Source organism: Prunus persica, chromosome G6, assembly GCF_000346465.2.
Source record: "Prunus persica cultivar Lovell chromosome G6, Prunus_persica_NCBIv2, whole genome shotgun sequence".
NCBI lineage: Eukaryota > Viridiplantae > Streptophyta > Magnoliopsida > Rosales > Rosaceae > Prunus > Prunus persica.
In genome coordinates, this window is record NC_034014.1 from 17,864,453 (window position 1) to 17,885,140 (window position 20,688).

Genomic DNA, 20,688 nt, shown 5'->3' on the forward strand with positions numbered 1-20,688 from the left:
CCAAGGAAAGAAAGAAAAAAGTAGCTTCTCAGTTTTATTTCTTTTTGCTTCTAAGATATAAAATAAGTTTGGATTCCTTCCCCAAAAGAAAAATGATAACATCAGGTTTGTAGACACATTACAGAAATCATGTGACCATAAATTTTGAATTTGTCCGATTTGGTTAGTGTGTTTTAATCCGTTAATCACACGTAGAGGCTCACACATTAAAGTAGATTAATGTCAAATTCAGCAAAAGAGACCAAGACTCAGGAAGAAATTGTTCAAATTCGAGGAAAACACTGGACACCCTGGTATTAAACCCTAATACAAGTACGTTTATGTTCACCAAGTATCATGCAAGGGCCTCAATATAAAAAGAAAATTCTCTAAGAGAACATAATTAAGCACCCTAAATACATAATTAAAGAGAAAGCCATTCATTTATTTCTACCGTAGCTCTTATCCAAGAAGAGAACATACAAAGATGAAAATCAGGACTGCCCAATTTACCATCCAATCACATTTTCTGCCCATTTTTTTCCCACTTACCCTAAAGCATTTAATTAATATATTTTCTTCCTAACTGTACCTGTGGTGCTCGGTTATCCTCCTTCGCTTTTCAATGACTTCCAAATTTATACCTGTTACTCCATAAACTCCAAGCAAAGAACCTCAGTATTCACATAGCCATAAACAGCAATTTGGTCCATTTGTTAGATTCCAAGTGTATTCATACTCGTTAATACCATTCGTTGTCGTTCTTCTCAAACTCACCCATCTTCCCCTAAAACTGAGTGTTAATAGTCCTGCTAAAATGGCATACTAGGATATACGTTTATCAACTGAATTACTTGTTCTAAATCCAACCATGTTCAATCCAACAAAATGATTAAACCTAGTTATAGGCTTATAGCTACGCATTCAACTGTATTTTCAATATAGTATATTAGTTCTAGCATGAATATACAATACACTTCATAAGAGCATATGCCTATAGTAGTAATCTTTAATGACTTGGTTCCAGATATATATTTACTGTTTAATAGATACCAGGTTAACATCAAGCCACAGCCAGCTAAACAGATTATAACATTGCACAACTTTAATCAAAGCTGTAACGTAGTACGGGGGAAAATTAAAAGCAGACGATGTTATTTGATCAAGCAGAGGGCATTACAGAGGCGTTCTCATACAAATCTACAAGAAACCAATTACACTTCCAAGTGACAAAAAAAAGGAACAAGGCAAACCAAAGGATATCTATCATGAAGGCAACATTCTGAAACGGACAACTGTGACTACAAAGTTCACCATCCTAACTTAGAATCATTAAATTGGGACTGAAACCTTTTTTTTTGAAGTTATGTATATTCACAAAAATTTGATGTTGCTCACCCTGAAGCTCTTGTATGGTTGTGATCTACTCTACCGCTTATTTCGACTGGTTATATAGTTGAGTGCCAGCCTAGAGAACCGGGTGATAGTGAAAAACATTTGCCACAGAGCACGGCCCTTCACAATCCCCTCCCGTATGCCTCTTGCAGTTCTAGCCAAAACTGGCCCTGGAACCTCAGTTTTCGGACTGGTTACCTCCTGCACCGATGCTAAGCAAGTAAAGATGAATTTTACATTCATTGCTCCAAAACCTAAGTGAAAACTAAAGGTAAAACAACAATAACCAAAAAAAGACTACAGAAGACATGGATAACCTGATGGAGCCATGTTTGTCAAGCGGCGCAACCTCTCCTCTGCCACGCGAACAGCTCGAGTGGAACTTCTAACACCCTGTGTAATTTCCTGGCTGCACCACAAACTAAATGAGTCAGCTGATAATGAGTTAATTAAAGATATCTTCCATTTAGCTTAAGACAAGCATATAAGAACTTTGAAATGGTAAGCCAACCCAAGATCACTGAGCTCCATAGTGAGGTCACTGATCTCCATCCCGGATAAACGAACAGCAGCCATTGTGTCAGGAAGCTCTTCCCTCATAACATCCATCAGCTTTTCCAGTGATTGAGCTGCTCTCTTGAAAGCCTTTAGAAAACCACATTGGAAATTCACTTTACTAACAGCGATTGCTCAAGAAAAACATAGCCAATTTCCAATGCTGATTAAAATCAAGTATTCAAGACTACAAACCAGAAGCGCGGGGATTGCAGAGCAGAAGAGCCACGTCGCAGAAACTGCTGCCTATTAGAAAAACCCAAAAACCAAAATCAAAACTTGACTCAATCGCAGAAACACACCACCAATGTCTGTAATTCTTTCAAAAAATGTTAGCTGAGATTGTTGGGTTTTGCTTTCAGAATACCCTGAAGAAAAACCCATCTTGAAGAATCTAATTTCCAAAGCATATTAAACTTCAATCAGAAACAGAACTATGCTTCCAAAAGCATAAAAAGTATATTAAAAATCTAGAGAGAGAGAGAGTTACGGCGCAAGCAACGACATTGAGCAAGACGATGTTGCGGTGGGTGAGGTTCCAGTGGGAGAGCTGAAGAAGTGAAGCCGAAGGTAATGGAGATCCCACACTTTCCGTGTAGTGCGATGAAACTGACGGCTGAGATGCTTCGTTAACACACTCAGACCGTACGGACACCGAGTTCACCCGTCGAGCCGGAAGTCTGAGATGGTAGGGCAGACGGCCAGGCTTTTTGCTCCCCAGGAAGCTGTAGCTTTGCTTGATTGTGGGTTTCACCTGCAATTTCAGACCAGACAACATTGCTTCCCTCTCTCCTTCTCTCTCTCTCTCTCTCTGGAGGAGCCTACGAGACTCGGTCAGTCGCCCCTCGCACTCTCCACCAGCAGCAAGCAGGCCTCAGCAGAGCAAACAATTTGTGCGTCATTTCTGGCTAAGCCGAAGGGCCTTTTTGTCATTTCATTGCTGTAAGATTATCAATTGGGCTCTCTGTTTCTATTAGGGGGTGGGCATTCAAACCGACAAACCGAAAAGCTGAGCTGAACTGCACCGAAAAAAAAATCAAGTTGACCAAAAAGTCAACAACCGGTTAAAATCCGAATTGGACCAATTTGGACCGATTTTGGTTCCGGTTCTGTCTTAAAAAAGAGACCGGGCCGAACCGAACCAGTCAAATTAAAATATATATAATTTCAATATTTATTTATGCTATATTTTTAATCTTATAACTAATATTTATTCAAGTTCAATTTCAAAACATCTCTCTCTTCTAGCTTTAATATTTATTTTTATATGAAATTGAATAATTTATTAATTTTCAAGTCAAAAAAATAAAATTTCAGTTGAAAATTGTATTAAAAAATAATAATTTTAATAATCCGGTTCAAAACTAAACCGGACAGGAATCGGTTCAACCTGAATCGGACAGTTTTTGAATTTTTTTAAATAAAAACTGAATTGAATCAAACCTAATAAATAATATCGGATCAATTCTAATTAGAGACAAAAACTAATCAAAACTGAACCTTGCCCGTCCCTAATTTCTACCCAATTTGCTGGATTAATCTTGGGCCTCATGTTATAGCGGTTTGGTTATTGCCAAAATGGCTAGAGAAACTGTCGGTGCAGTTCCGTTACAACACCGGTGCAGTTTCATCGGTTTCCAGTTTTGAACTGGTTTTACAATATCTAATATAACAGCATATATATACAGTTATTCTCTCATTTAGATGTCTGCATGTTATTATCGTGTGGATTATAAACATGAAGAAAAGAAAGGTTCGGTAGTAAAAAAATCATAACGTCCACATGATAATAACGTTTATACGTCTGCATATATATATATATATATATATATATACAGTCTCGATCTTTTGGACCACAAGAGTCCAAGAGATTGTTGTCACACACCGTTGGATATTAATTCAATTGTTCAAAAAAGTTTCTTAAAAGGAGTTCAAGAGTGAGTGAACCGTTGAATTTACATCCATCGGTGAGTGACCACAAATCTCTTGAACCTCTGTAGTCTAAGAGATCAAGACTGTATATATATATATACACACACACATATGCCAAAGGATAATCAGTTACTTTTTGTTTATAAATTACACATGTTTATTCTCATTGCTGCAGATATTCTAGTAACATGAAAAATTACAAGCATATGGTTTTGAACCGGTTTAACAACTGATATTGTCAAACCCTAAATTACAAGCATTTATTACTGTTTACTTCGAAAAGGACTCGTCGGCCATTCGCGTGGCGTTTGGTCGTGGAGTTTGCTTGTTGCGATTGCGAAGGCATGTCACTATTGACAGTGAAAAACTCCAACAGACTGAAAATTTGTATGACTGGAAAAGGCACACCAGTATTGAGTTTAATAAATCGATTGTGGATGGGGCGGGGAATTGACCCAATACAGGTTCTTTTCTATGCCTCAATTAAGAGGACTTCAATATTCATTTAGTGCAAAAATGGTAACTAACAGAAGTTGAAACTGAACGGTAATGGAAATGACAGAAGTTTATTGGAATATTTCTTTATTCAGACAACTTGAAAGAAAAAGGAAAATACATAAACAACACAGCCTGAAAATTTCTCTATTCAGACTTGGTACATAAAATTAAAATGGAGATTGAAGATTTCTCTATTCAATCTTGTACAAGAAAAAAATCATACCAGGAGTTGGTAGAGCCAAATAAAGAAAGTTCCTCAGGAGTTTCAACTAGGAATTCAGAGAATGAAAAAGAAAGGCTGTTTCAGGCTTTTGAGTTGGGTTTATAGATGTTGAGTCTGGTTTTTATTGGTTGAATTGTGTGTGTTTTTGCTGATGATTTCTCCTTCAATTTATAGAGAATGAGGTCATTTAAGTGGACCGGCAGCCAATTTGAAGTACCCACTTGCTAATGGTTTTGGTGAGTAGGTTGCTGAAAATACAAGCAAACCCCAAAAAGTTGCTAAGAGGCTTTGATGAGAAATGATAGAAGTTGTCACTATTAGACTTAAAGAAATCCAAAGTATTAGTCAATTTGCCATTGATTGGTGAGTGACAGCCAAAAGTAGCTAATTAAAAGAAAAAAAAAATGGAGAGCTAATGACCACCATTTTTACTTCTTTATTCATTCCTTAAGCCCACTTGCATATTATTTTATTCTTCTTTCAACCTTGATGTAGACTTTTCACGTGTATGTTGAGCTTTGGCTTTGTTTTAATATTCTTCATCACAGAGAATATTAAATTGTTTCCATCTACCACAACATTATTTTATTCTTCTTTGAATCAACTCACTTGTGATGAAGTCCCTCCATTGATGAAGTGAAACTTTATTTGCAGCCACTGAGTTTCTCTTCCGAACTTGCCTTGATGCGTGATAAATTGGGAATGCTAGGATGATCCAATTGCTGCCAATTTCGGATATGTTGTTCTCCACATAAGTAGGAACAATATTCATGAAGAACTTAATTCCTTTTGAGCAATAGAAAATCTGGTTTTAGCATGGTTACACATGACTGGTCGTCATAGACTGATGTCACGAACAGAAATCATGATTAACGCCCTGAAGATTCAATGCTTGTGCTAAGGACGCCAAATTCAGAAATGTTATAGTAGACATCCAAATGAACAACTTTCATGAAGAAGGAATGTTCATTTGAGGATTGGAAGCTGACCCGAATTGGGCCATAATTAGGCCCGAATTGCCACTGTTATCAGCTTTCATTGTTGCTGGTATGCTTCTGATAATTGATGTCGTGAGGATTCCACATTTATCCAAATGATCCCAAATTTGGATATGTTGCAGTAGACATTCTAATGAAAAACGTTCATGAAGAAAGACAATTCATTAGAGCATTGGAATTAGGCCCGAATTGATCCCTATAAGCTTTTTGCTAACACTGTGCATCTGGTGTTTTCAGCTCTTAAGATTCCACATTTGTCCGAATAAACCCAAATTTGGATATTTTGCAGTAGGCATAGAGATGAACAACTTTCATGAGGAACGAAACTTGATTTGGGCACTGGAGGTTGAATTTTGGGCTCACTCCATCTGACTGCAGCAAAGCACGTCTAGCCATATTTTGGCCATTTTGATGTTCATGGAACATTATCCTCCATTTTAGGCAAAAATACAATTTTTGGTACAAACAATTACATATATATATATATATATTAAATCCACCAATCCAGTCCGGCACGTGTTTGGAGGTGTAAAAACCGAGACCAAAACCAGTTGAACCGGTCTAGTTCGCTACGGTGCCAGTTTGTTGACTTTTTAGTCAACTCGGTTTTTCCCCCAATAAAAATAATAACTTTGTACTCTTCAATGTGTGAATGGCACTTTTAAGTTGGCAACAAAAGCACCATTTGTGACTGACTGCTTTATCTTAACCAGTGCAGCAATGTCCAAATCAATGAATAAAAGGTTGTGCAGTTCGTTTGAGAGAGAGAGAGAGAGAGAGAGAGAGAGAGAGAGCCAAAAGATTTTCCTTTCCATTTACATCTCATATTTACAGAATAATGCCCTCTAACTCCCTCTACAAAATTCTTCACCAACCATCCACCACTGAGTCTTTTCCACACCCCAACACTGTAACATTGTAGATCGATTATGTACACTATATAATTCTAAATGCAGAAATTGGAAGTAAATTATCTTTTCTTTCCTCCTTCCCTCCCTTCTACTTTTTCTTCCTTTTTGTGCTCTGCCATTTCACAATTCTCTGTGGCTGACACTTGAGCAGCAGTGAGTGATCAGTTGCTGACCAGCTCAAGGATAAATACAAGGAGACAAGAACCCAAACTAAAAGGAACAAACTAAAAAGCAATGTTCTCAACTTTTCTCACTAATCCGGACGACATCCACAACTGTTGCATTGCAAAAAAAGCATCTGTGGGAATTCAAAAGATGCCTCGTTATGCAGCCATAACAAGACCTATGCGAACAAGGTGAAAACTCGGCATCTGCTTCACAGGCATAACAAATGCAGCACATGTCATCATTCCCATCTGTTTCTCCCCTGTATATCGTATTTTCTTGTGATTGGCTCTGGCTAAGGAGGCTAAGAAAATTCTCTAACTGGGCAAGTTTTACAAGATAAGCATCGCCTCTAAAGGTTCCAGCCTGGAAAATAAACAAACTACAGTATAAACAAGATGGTAAAAACAGCAATTTGTAAAATCCAATGAAGAGCTTTTTCCTTTCTTTTGCCATCTTTTTATTCTCTTCTCTTGAGAGAGAAACTTACTGAAAAATAATTTGTTATATGGAATTCGATGTCAAGAACTCAGCTATATGAACCACCTAAAGACACAGCTACAAACCCCACCAAAATCACGGAAGGATGCATACATGTGAAAAGATCTCACTAATTGAGTTAAATGCTTCACAGAAATCGTGAACAAGTAGAAACCAGGTTACTGATGTTAATTAATTGCATGCACAGCTAGGACGGGACTAATAAACTTGCTTTACATTCACAAGAGAGAAAAAATAAGTTCTAAAATATTTTTAATTTTTGTTAGATGAAAAGACTGCATCTCTTCAGCCCACAGAGAGAGAGAGAGAGAGAGAGAGAGAGAGAGGCTAACCCAGTTGTAATCCAAAAGGTATTGGAATCTGCAATGAAAACTGTCAAGGCAACCCATGCTTGCGAAGATGCTCACTACATCGTTGTGTTCCATGCATTCCATCTGTTCACTAGCATTTAACAAATTCAAGATAATACCAACAAGAGGTGCCAATATCATTCCTCGGTTTACTTTTTCTAAGGATTGACCATGTCTTCTCAGCGACCTGCAAAATAGAATGCCTTAAATGATATATGAAAAAGAAAAATGTAAGAGAATACAATCAACCAACAGTGAGAAAGCTCGATCAAAGTACAAAAGTCAAAGGAAAAGTGAAAATTCCAAAACAATTTGAAGACCGTCATGGATCAAAAGTAAAATCAAGGATTTTCCATGGAACAGCTTGCCATCAATACCAATCCCCACAACTTCAAATATGGAATTCAAAGGAATCAATTAGTAAATGATATCACAGAACTATAATGAAAAAATACGATCAACCAACATTTATCAAATTTAAAAGGAGTGGGAATAAATGGTTCGATCCTCTTATTTTTATTTTATTTACATGCATATGCCCCTCACAGTACAATGCTGCATGGCAGTTTACAGCACCATCATTAAATCAAATAAAAAATAGATAAAAAAGATAAACATAAAACATAAAAACTATGAAAAATAAAGAGAACTTTTATTTACACCCCAAAACCAAGCATTGCTTATGGTGAGAGCAAAGATAAGTTCATTATTGGAGTGCATCAACACAGATAAATTGGAAAGTAATAGCCGTCCTTGTATTTGCAGGCACAGAATCTTACAAGTCAAAAAACTCAGCATCTTCTGCTGATGTTATGTGGCTCAGAATAAAGACTATTAACTCAGTTAACCTTCGAAGGTTTGTTTCAGCTCCAGATAGAAATGCTCGAGGTATCGCATGGGTACAGAACTCCAAAACCCTTGCAAGGTTGCATGAAAGATCAAATATGACACTGCATTTCTTTTGCTGGAACTCTAATACCTGCAAGAGATGTTTACTTCAAAATTAAAAAATTAAAAATAAAATATGATGAGGGAAATACAAAAAATTGGAATGTAAAATAGCCAAGTAAAAATTTGCACTTTCCCATGCATAGTGTTTGAACTATTACTGACTATACCAGAGTCAAACATGAGTATCCTCAGTCTGGACCGACCTAGTTAACCGGGAACCGGCAGGGAAGCCAGAACAATTTCACCTTAGAAGAGGACTTTCACTGAACTAGTTTGCTTTTGATGAACCGGTCAGTTCGTTTTACTTTGAAACATATATTGTTGTGACAATAAAAGTGTGAAACCAAGTCAAATTGGTTAAATATGAGGCCATTTATTACCAAGTCACTAACATGAGGCCATTTATTACCAAGTCACTCCAATATCTTTTCACCATTTCCTCTCAAAGTTCCCCACCCCCTGTTCTTTTTTTTTCCTTAATATTACTTCGTAAGTGCACCCTGTGTTCTTTTAGATCCTCTCCCCATGACAATAGCACCCCCCACAGTGAAGTCCAAGCTCATCTATGCATGACAGACAGCATAAAGTTTGTGTGTGTACATATTTATACATAGAGAGAGAGAGAGAGAGAGAGAGAGAGAGAGAGAGAATCTTTCTTCTCAATAAAACCAAAAAGCTAGAGTTATATAAGTAGAAAACAGAGATGAAACTAATAAAGTAAAACACAAATCAAATACTAATAATAATAATAATATATTACTGCATGTCTGAATAGGGATAAAATTATCCACACCTGGTACTTCTCTTGCATTTCTCTAACTGAAACTGAGAATTCAGTCATTGTCCAGCTGAGAGTGTTAAACAGGCGATTGAGAAAAGCTGAGAACAACTCTTCATCACTGACACAAGTTTCCCCTAACAATCTCTGCATGAATTAAGAGGCCAGAGAAGAATCAGAAGCTATTCAATGGTAACAAGATATACGATGAAAATTCTAAAGCAAAATTAAAGATCATTCACCTGGAAGACAACAGATGATGACGACTCTCCATGCTTTGAAGAACCAAAGCCAGATCCCTTGCACAAACGCAGAAGAATGTTTGTCACTGGGATCCAGGATCTATTATCAAATGCTGACAGCAATGCCTTTGGCATCCTCTGTGTGGCTGCTTCATTACTCTCAAAAATGGCCAAATATTCTTTGTACTGTACCAAGACTGAGATCGATTGGAGAAGCAGGTCCCTTAGATCAGCACTCGATATTCGAGGATCATTGAAGTGCGTGACCACAAAAGTTACCTGTGAAACAAGACACAGATTCAGCATTCCAAATACATTATTTGAATATCAAGGGTAAAAAGAAACCCAAAAAAAAACTCATAATCTTCATGAATAAGCTGGTCATGTTGGCCTGTCAATGGAAAAATCAGGGTCCAAATTTCAGAGGATCTACGCTAAAAAAGCTAAAGCACATAAAATATGACAAAATCATTTTTTCCCTTAATAAGCATGTGTAATATAGCAAACTTCAGAGTTAATATTATTTTTCAGGTAAATCAAAACACAAATTATTTTGGTGCTCAATTATCACATCTGAAAGGAATAATTTATGTTCATTACAGTGGATCATTTATTTATTTTTAAAGAATTATCAGTTTAAACAATTATCGTTTTTAAATCCAATAGCCAGTAATCCATCGACAAATTATAGGAGTACGTTTGTATTTTTCAGTAACTGTCATGTCAAATTGTACACAGAGCAGAGCACATAATAGAAAGTATGAAACACAAGGTTAAAAGATAAAACATACAAATGAAGCAAGGCCTTGCTTGATAAATATTGATGAAGGTACAAAGGGAGGATCACTTTTGCGCAACACATGGAAGCAATCAACCTGCAAGAATAGTAGAGCAATGAATAATTCCAAATACAGAGTGCTTCAGAAAGCCTGGCTCAATATTTTTTGGTGGAATGAAAGCCTGGCTCAATAAGTCATAGCAATTTGTGGATATATCTAGTATTTCCAGAAACTCTAAGAGAGCAGATGAACCTTTTTCTATCCTTATTTTCCTTTTTATACTTGTCACGTATAAAAGATCAGAAGTTAACAAATTTGTAGAAATATTTAAAGCTCTCTCTCAGAATTTTTCCAAGCAATTACATAGCATCCTAATGTAATTCCATAACCACTCTCAAGGGATAGTACATACTGAGACCACCCAATATTTTTCTGGAGATTAGTGACATGCGAATATCATCCTCAAAAAACCATCAAATGAAAAGAACTTAAGACAGGAATATTCTTATTACATGATGCAATAAAACAAGAGCAAACACAAGTATTAATGCTTACTATATGCAACAAAACAAGTGAAAACATAATCCTTCTCCTATCAGATGGGAAAAGCGCAAGCACTCATACTCAAATCAATTTTACATAATTTTTTGACAAGGATTCACTGCACATCAAATTTGTTCAATATAAGAAGAATCAACTTACCAGAGCTTCCAGATAATACTCAGGGATATACAGGAACAGTAGATCCACTTTGCTAAGAACCAGAAGCAACTGGACAGTCCACATGCATGTTGCATACATTCCTCTTTGCTTCCATCGAGAAATTAGAGTAATACGGTACCTGTAATCCATGAAAGAGTGACCAAAGGAAACATAGTATGTAAATGTATGCAAAAAAACTAAACTATGGATATATATACAGAAATCTCCTATGTGGATGTCCGGATGTTATTATAGTGCGGATGCCATGTCTTTTCTACTACCATTCCCTACTTTTCTCCATGTTTACAGTGGTATCTGCACGAGACATCCGGATGCAAGAATAATATATATATATATATATATATATATATACACCTTCCCATTCTATTGAGAGATCCCTCAAATAAAGACCCTTTAGGGTCCCATATGAATTTATTTCCAACGAACCAAACCATCTATTTGTTAAGTTGAGGGACACCTTGTACAAGGAGCTTCAATTGAGGGATCCCTCAAATAAGGGGCACCGCTGTAGGGCCCACTCTGCATTGTATTTCACTAATCCAAACTGTCTATTTTTGTAAATATTCAGTCAAAGATCATCTCTACAAAAAATCATTTGAATCTGATATCATTTGACCACTCAATTGAGTTATTGAAATTTTAGTACTTTCTTGAAACACCGTGTTCATTGATTTTGTAGGACAATTGGATGTCGAAACAGTTTCCGATTTGTCTAATTTTTTGCAAGGATGATCTATGAATACAAACTTAACAAATGGATGGTTTGAATCATTGAAAAAAAATTCATACGGGACCCTAAAGGGTGTTCCTCAAATAATCCCTCAATAGAAAGGAACTGTAATATATATATATATATAGGGTCAGGATTAGGCGACACACAAAAAGCCACACATTTTGACACGCCTTATTAACCATTGGATTAAAGCACATTTAATGGCTGAGATTGGATCTGACTATATAATCATTTAATATTTAATAAAAATTGTGTAGTGCCTTGAGAGTATAAATGAGGACAACTTTTAATGTCATCTTGTTTCTCTCTCCAATCTCACCAGACCCGAAAAATAAAAATAAAAAACAAAACCTCTTTTTTTTTTGTTCATTTTTGGGCTGAAACATCTCTGTTCTTTTCACCCATTCTTGCTCAAACCCTTAACAAATTCGTTTCCTCCTACTCTTGGCTGAGTGGCAAAATCCTCAGCATCTTCATGCAAATGTTAGAGCATGTAGTTGTTTGGATTCCCTCATATCTGCACCTAGGGGCTATTGCCTATTCTAACTCTATAATGGTGATCCTCAGTTATGCAACTTATAAGTTGCTTGGCTTAACCCCAGACACCAGAGTAGAAGATGTATTAACCCCAGACACCAGAATAGAAGATGTCTTAACCCTAGACACCAGAATAGAAGATGGCTAACTATAAATCATTTGAAAGAGCATCCTCTCAATCTACTGATCTTACCCAAATTTACATGAAGTTTTACAAACTTTTCTTATCAAGTTAAAGTATTGTTTCTAATCTGGCTTTCTGATCAAGTTATCAAGTTAAATCATTTGGATATTACTGGTTAAGCCAAGCCATTTATTAGTTGCAGAAACAAAGGACCCCAGCTCACCATTGTAGTTAGAATGGCTAATAACCCCAAGGTACAGTTCTGTGGGACACCAAACAACTACATGCACTAACATGTGGGTAAAGATGATGATTTGGCTCAGCCAAGACTGGGGTGGGTAGGAAACGAATTGGTTAAAAGGGTTGAGAAGAAACAGGTGATATTTCAGCCCGAAAAAGGATGAAAGAGTTTTGCGCAAAAAAAAAAAAAGGATGAAAAAGTTTTGCGCAAAAAATAAAATGATGAAAGAGTTTTGCGCAAAAAAATAATGATGAAAGAGTTTTGCGCAAAAAAATAACGATGAAAGAGTTTTGCGCAAAAACAAAAAAAGGATGAAAGAGTGTTGTTTTTATTGTTTTCCTTTTCAGGTCTTGTGAGATTGGAGAGAGAAAAGAAAATTGAAAGTTATTATTTATGTTCCCACGACCCTCCAAAAGTTTTATTAAAAAAATAAATAATTATCCAGCCCTTAATTATGCTTTAATCCAATGGTCTACAATGTGTGTCAAAAATGTGTCCCCTGTTATATATTGGTACATACTAAATTATGAAAACTATACGACTTGCTTACTTGTCCTTTTATCAGAGATCATTCTATGAATATGGTTAAATTTAAAAGACAAATAATGCAACAAACATATATGTAAGAGAAAAGAGGGGAGTAAAAGACAGTTAAATCTTCTGAACACTTGTAGCCAAAAAAAATATAACAGCACATATATAAATTATGGAAACAAGCTAATCTTCAAGGTCATCTTACCAAGCACATTGTCTGACACAATTAATAACTTCTTCTCTATAACTGTTGCGGGCTTCTTTCAAACGCTTTAATTGCTCATTACTAGCTTTTTCTCTTATTTGTTTATCAGCTTCTTCCAGGAGGGATATTGACTGCGACTGGTGAGACATGTAGTACGATGCCTGCAACCAGGATTTTAAAATTCCAGAAATCTTACAACATTTGAAATACACACACAAATGCGCACACATCATGAAATATAATACCTACGTTTCAGATTAATCAGTAAGAGGACTATGATCACACCTAGAAGGTTTTGGTCAGTTCACATAGAAGGCAAGACAAATAAATCAACAAATAAGAGCACACAACCAGAAGGCAGAGAACAAAAGACCTGACAGTGTTACTGTTAAAATCAAAACATATATGGGAAAAAACGAACAAGGAAACATAAAACCAAGCAAATATTATCATCAAATCAACCAACAGAATATCACAATTCCAAAGTTATTTTAAGTTTTAGCCTTAACAAATTTTATCTGCTAAGAATGCTAACCCGTTAAAGACAAAACCACATCAGACCATGACTACAACGATATAGATATTGAGCACAACAGGTTAAGGATAACAAAAACATTGATTAGCAACACTCCGTATTCTTTAAATAAAAAAACGATCTTGCCCATTATCTCCTTACCTGCTTAAAATTTGGTGCAAGACCTATATGATACAACAGCAACAGAACATCTAGAAGTTCCTCTTCTCTGAGTGTGGCTGAAGACATATTACTTTCCCTTGGTACAAACCTCAATTGCTGCACTGGGCAATAACTAAACTCTGATTCAGATTGATAACTAGAGCTAGGTTTATCTGCTAATTCATCATTCAAATTTCCAGTACTGCATTCTGTAGCAACATGAGCAGATCTCTCTGGAATAGGACTGCAATGGACACGAGAACCTTTGGCTGTGTATCTAATCGGATACTTTGAGATTCTTGTAAAATCATCATTATAACATGAGCAACAACATGGTTTTTTTGTACTTGAATGAGTCACTCTGGTTTCTTCATCATCCATACAGCCTTCCTCCCACCGAATTACTTCTGCTTCCTCATCATTTACAGGGTTTGACTTCGAGAGATGACTAAACGATCCTCCAAGCCTAGAATTTTCATTTCGATGAAGATCATTTCTAAGAAATAAACCTACGGGAAAGCTTCGTTGACCACCCCTATGAAGAAAACCAACATCAGGACCATTTTCACTGCTCTTCAACCAGCCACAAATATCCCCCATTGCAAACCCTTCAGATAAAAAATGAAGAATAACTGTATACAAAGAAACAAGAACGGAATTGCTTGAAACTCCAGGAGGTGGAAGGTTCCGGTCAGCTCCTCTGTTCTTTAGTAGAATGTTCTGTAAAAATGTTCTGAACACTGAACCAGGCAACTGGGGAGGTGTCACAGGCGGTATGAACTGTATGACCAAGCGACAGAGATCCCTATGCTTCTCCTCAATCTGCGAATATAACATGGATTATCAGCAAAAATTAAGTGTGGAACTTCACAACTGTAAATGTTGCTCAGCATAAGCTATAAATAATTACAACGAAAAAAGCGTCCTCAGATATGAAATTCCAAATCTATCTGTTGCAGACTAAATGATCAACATTACTGTAATTAGACTTGTCAATACAATTTAAAATGGATCAAGGGAATCCCATAGAAAACAAGCTGATGATGTTAAATATTGTTCACCTCCATGTCAAACATTGATGATGTAAAATACTGTATATATCCATATTAAAAATTCAAATACTAATTAATCAACTTCACATCAAAGATAAAGCAGTTCCCCTCCAAACTCAATTCACAGCATACACCATAAGAGGAAATTCACTATTTAATTCAAAGCTTAAACTTTAAATACAAAATGAAATTAGCATAGATTTTTTGTCCAAATAAATAAGCATGGATTCAATACTTTCATATTGGAATACAAGAATATGAAACTAAATTTTTCCTATGACATAAGCACAAATATGTACTTATCTATATCTTTATCAACTCAACTTGTACCCAAGCATGACTTGCGTAGATGAAATATGCCTTTACCTTCATCAATTCAACAAAACCAAGAAATATGTCCTTATCTACATCTTCATCTATTCAGGTTTCATGGGATTTAGTGTAGAATCCTACTTATAGAATCATATGGATCACATGCCCATGTTATCTGGTACAAGTGTGAGAGAGAGAGAGAGAGAGAGAGAGAGAGAGAGAGAGAGAGAGATTCATGTGTGCGTGCTGCCAATGTACATGGTTTAATTGAACATTAAAGCTCAAATTATACGGTTTTTACTTGCCCTAATGAAAACTTCCATGAGGAAAATTGTGACATTCATCATACTTCTTGTTCAATGTTACAAATATTTCTAAATACTTGCACTCTCGCTTATTATATGATTAACAATTTCAAAGAGGCTCTTCATCCCCTTGCCCAACTTTTACATTCTAGAAATAATATAATATGGACAATACCAACCAACAAATAAGACAAACTAAATTATGGCAATAAAAGAAAATCAAGCTCTTTAGCTTAATATGTACCTTACTGACTGCTTCAGATAAAGCTTTAGTTGTCAACGCCATGGTGCTTTCATATGACACATCCTCACATGAACCAGGCCACGAAACAGAAGGCATCATGGATTCAAGATCATGCTTATTCGGATTCTTCCGTGATAGGAACCCTTCGAAAAGGAATTCAAAATCAGGCGATTTCCACCAAAGCACCATAAGCTCTTGTCGTCTCAAGATATGGCATGCCAACGCGAGGTATGGGTATGACCCTGAACATGGGCACTCTTTTAGAACCAGTGGAGCTATTTTGCAACCACACGCCAGGGCATTTATGAAATGTTCAAACAGCATACGTGATCCTTCAAATTCCAGAAAGACATCGAGAACTCTATCTAAGCTTGAATAATCATGAGGCACCTGCTGCCCAAACACTTCCATCATGAATGACAGAAATGGACCCCAGGCAATGTACTCTATGCTCCAAACATCCACTCCAAGTACAGAAAAAAATTCCTCACATATCCCATGAGAAGCAGGATAAAAAAGTTCTTCATGTGAAACAAACCTCTTCAGTCGCCTCCATTTTTGAACAGAAGAATGCTTTGCCTGCTCAACAGAGTGCATACCCAATAGCCTTGACAAGCAACACAGCAACTGAGTAGCAACCGGAATTAAGGATGGAGGTTCTTGAAGGGGAAGGTAGCCTTCAATGGGAAATCTAAAGGGGCGGGCCCCAAAATTTAGTTCGCATCGTTCACCCTGAGAAAGAGAAATTGCAGGATAATATCCAGATACTGGTCCCATCTTACGAATGCCATGAAATGCAGCCCCAAGTGAGACACCATTTCTGTAGAATGATATTTCATTACAATCCAAATCTATGCAGCAGCCAATAGCATCACCAACAACCCAAGATTGACCATATGGCTCAGCTTCCTTGTTCCATTTTCTAACCCTCCTCCCATCAAATGCATACGAATCATCAGCATCACCCACACCCTTATGGTCAGTAAAAGGGCAAGAAACGGTTGCCCATCCAAGTTGCTGAATACCTGAAGTTTCTAGAATAACTTCATACATCCATTTACATTTCCATACAAAAGCATTAGCTCTGGCACTGCTGAACATTGCTAAGCTCTCTACAAGCAAAGGTGGCTTAATAGGTCTAATATCACCACGAATACTGAATTCATCAAGACCAACGATGTGGGGACCACAGCCATTCCCAGGAATACAAACTCCATCTCTGTTTCTAACCAAAGCACTTGAATTTGCATGCAATTTAGAGAATTCTTTCTGTATAATGCAGCGAACTAGATTGCTATCAATTGGACTGGGCAACAAACCAAAAGATTTGTTAGGGAGACCAAGAACATATTCTAAGGTCCGCTCCACTGATTGATGGCCAAAATCATCACAGTATGAAACAAGATGGGTTTTCGACGAATTCTCTTTACTATCCTCATCATTCAATATCACAGCCAGACCAGAAGAAAACCCACCAATCCGTAGGCTGTCCTCTGCCATTCTGGACAAGGACGAGCAATATATGCCCAATACTATCCACAGCACTGGAAAAATTTATTCAAACTTCAATATGCCTAATAGAAAGCCAATTATGATTCCAACACTGATCCATCCCAATCAAAACTCTGAAACCCAAAAAAATTACCATCATGACCTGAAATCTCAAGGTTGAAATGCATACAACTTAGTTTCATAAACCATCTACAGAACGTTGTTCTGTTGGTTTCAGATAAATACAGAAGAACACAAAATCACAACAGCAACTTAAACATATTCCATGGACTTGGTTCACAGTGAAAGTATATAGAACAACTCAATCAAGCTTAGCACAATTAGTCGGCAAAATTAACGTAAATGTTTACAAACTACGTGACAAAACAAAATATGTAAATTTCACATTCCCTTGTCCTTTCTCCTCCCCTCAGTTTTCTCGGGGACCAAACAGGATCAAGGGGAAAATGAATTGGAGGAAAATTCGGAATTTAATTTTATAATTCAAAAACAAACGTACAAAATCTTCAGTGTTCTAATGGCAACACACAGAAAATTGAATAATTGGAAAATGATGAAAGAACTCACAGGTCCTGGCCTTGTTTATCGTTTTCACAGTAAATAGCGGCTAGGGTTTGGCAGCAGCCATCAAAATTAGCACCGGCTATAATCTTAATATGCCTCTGAGAGAGAGAGAGAGAGAGAGAGAGAGAGAGGACGAGGAAGAAGGACAAAAATGGAATTTTGAAGTTTTCGCCAAAAGTCGGGGGACGCGAGCGCACCACGAGACGAGAGAAAGACAAACAAAAACGAAACAAGCAGCTGCTGCTTCAAGACCACGCACGCTGACCTCAAGCCCTAAAAATGGAACTTACCGACACGTGTCGCACTCCCGCGGGAGTTACCGGCTGCTGACCTCGCGGGTCGTGCTAAACTGCGCCGGTGGATGGACGTCTTGTGGCTGTAACTGGATGGATCCATGAGAATGACGTGTTCCGAGTTTTTTAATGTTTAAATTTATAAAAAAAAAGGAAAAAAATGCTGCTATTTCCCCCCTTTGGATGAGATAAGAGGGAAGGAGAACAAAGATGACAGACAAAAGTGGGGAGAGAATCCAAAGATTAGAAGGGGAAGAGAGAGGGGGTAAGAGGAAGACGGTGAAAGATTAAAAAGGAAATTAATTTTTGTTTTATGAAAAAATAAAATTAATTAAAAACCCTTAATCTGTGAATTTGTTTAAATTAATAATTAAATGGTATTTTTGAAATAATAGTTGGTGGAAAGATAGGATTATATTTTTTCAAATTTACATAGTGAGTGAGAAGATAAGATGAATGAGGAAATATGACAGGGTGGAAATAACAGCACTTAGAAATATGTGTAATGTCTAACTCCCTTAAGCTTTCTAGATAAGCAATCTAGCAAATGTTAAGCCAATAACTCTAAAACATCGCATGCTTGAAGACATTAGGTGCAAAGACACCCTTATGAGCTTAGTCTCAAGAAAAAATTACAGTGATAATTAAACTAGCTAGTCCCCTAAAATATAACTAGTCTCGACTATGCCAGAATTGACATTCACGAGGGGCATAAACAAACTAAATGGACCACAACTATTGTGTAGCAATATGAATGTCATACAGCCCTCCCTCAAGATTCCCTGACCCTCACGATTTACTTGTAGTGTCCTGATTTGAAATGTAATGTGAGGTTTAATATTTTTTTTATACAAAAAATCAAGGATTCGGGACGAGGATGGGGGATAGCCCCTCAACAGGAATGAGACAGAGATTCATTGAAACCTCTTAAATAGGGATGAGGGAGGGGAGCGGATCCGCTGTCCCCAATTTGGTGTCCCCTTCATGTCCTTTCTTTAAATGTTTGACAAGTGTCCTATCACTTACCCCTAATATAACAGTGTTAATTTAATAAAATAAAAAAACTAAAAATTGAAAAACAAAATAACAATAAATCATAACAGCCACTGTTACCAAGTCCCTCCGCCCAGCAAACACCAACAGTCACCCACCCCAATCACCCCATCCCACTGGCGGCAACCTCCCTTTCTTACCCTACCTTAGGCCAGCCACCCAACATAAGCCGCCCTAGGCTCACGATCTAGTAGTGGGTTAAAGCTTTGCAACCAATAAAAATCAACCACCCTTCCCCGAAATCATACACAAGTGAGCAGTCCCTTTCATTGTAAACACATGCAAAAACAACAAAACTAAACGAAAAATCAAATTGAAACAAAAAATAAAGATTGGCAGAGAAAAGAACAACATATAGAAGAGGAAGGGAGGGAGGGAGGGATGGAGAGAAAGAGACAGATACATAAACAGAGGTTGGAGTGGGTGACTGCCAGGTTGGAGTTCTTAATGCTGATTGATGACGAGCTTTAACCTCATATCCCAAAATGCCGGTTACCTTTGCTCGTGAGGCTCCCAAGGTTAAAAAAGAGGTTGGAGTGGACTGTTGGTGTTTCCTGGGCGGAGAGACTTGGTAATAGTGGCTGCTATGATTTATTGTTATGTTGTTTTTCAATTTTTAGTTTTTTATTTTATTAAGTTAACATTGTTATATTAGGGTTAAGTAATAGGACACTTTTCAAACATTTAAAGAAGGGACATGAAAGGGACACCAAATTGGGGACAATGGATCCGCTCCCACGAGGGAGGGAGGGGATGGGAAGCAGGGACAAAGATGTTATTGCCATAACCAACCCAACTCATTGTCTTCCCTAAGTCAGATACCCACGTTTTGATTAATCGAACCCAATGGTCACCCACCCTAAGAATAAATTAGTACTAATTTTTCTACTAACAAACATAGTATATTCATTTTTTTTACTTTTTACCTCACCATTATATTCATATTTATTTTTTAATAAATAAGATTCTTTAATAAATGAAAAGATAGTAGATTTTTATGTTGTTTATTTTTATTTTTTAATAAGAGTTCACGTTTGATCTCTCTCACATATTATGAATTTATCACTTTTGTAGTAACATGCATTCATGTTACATGACAAATTATTATTTTTAATATAATTGATGGTCTAAATTATTCTAAATTAATCTAATTTAGAAAAAGAATGATTCGAAAATGGACGAAACCCGACTGACATAATTCACATTTGCAAAATACTTTTTTTTTTAAATTTATCTTTATGTATGGTATGATGTCTTCTTTTTTTTTTTTTTCTCTCTACAATACCTACTCTACTCAAAATAGGTCAGCTCTACTAATTGCCA

The 20,688-nt window shown here is 36.8% G+C and overlaps 2 protein-coding genes across 4 annotated transcripts; both read right to left on the reverse strand.

Moving 5' to 3' along the window:
* On the reverse strand, positions 1,103–2,838 carry LOC18773452. 2 transcript variants are annotated; one of them, XM_007205721.2, is made up of 5 exons: positions 2,420–2,838; positions 2,125–2,175; positions 1,886–2,019; positions 1,692–1,783; positions 1,103–1,586 (listed from the first exon to the last, which is right to left on the reverse strand). In XM_007205721.2, the coding sequence occupies exons 1-5, from the start codon at positions 2,705–2,707 to the stop codon at positions 1,408–1,410; spliced, it is 744 nt and encodes a 247-aa protein (XP_007205783.1). In that variant the 5' UTR covers positions 2,708–2,838; the 3' UTR covers positions 1,103–1,407. The 2 variants fall into 2 exon arrangements, with proteins under 2 accessions (XP_007205783.1, XP_020420719.1); XM_020565130.1 differs by having other exon boundaries at positions 1,103–1,575; positions 2,420–2,837.
* Positions 6,369–18,470, reverse strand: LOC18772731 (E3 ubiquitin-protein ligase RKP). 2 transcript variants are annotated; one of them, XM_007208072.2, is made up of 11 exons: positions 18,023–18,470; positions 15,944–17,568; positions 14,031–14,852; positions 13,355–13,515; positions 10,960–11,098; positions 10,270–10,353; positions 9,479–9,757; positions 9,252–9,383; positions 8,287–8,486; positions 7,490–7,694; positions 6,369–7,022 (listed from the first exon to the last, which is right to left on the reverse strand). In XM_007208072.2, exons 2-11 carry the CDS (start codon positions 17,441–17,443, stop codon positions 6,732–6,734), a joined length of 3,813 nt encoding a protein of 1,270 aa, XP_007208134.1. In that variant the 5' UTR covers positions 17,444–17,568; positions 18,023–18,470; the 3' UTR covers positions 6,369–6,731. The 2 variants fall into 2 exon arrangements, with proteins under 2 accessions (XP_007208134.1, XP_020421594.1); XM_020566005.1 differs by having other exon boundaries at positions 15,944–17,597.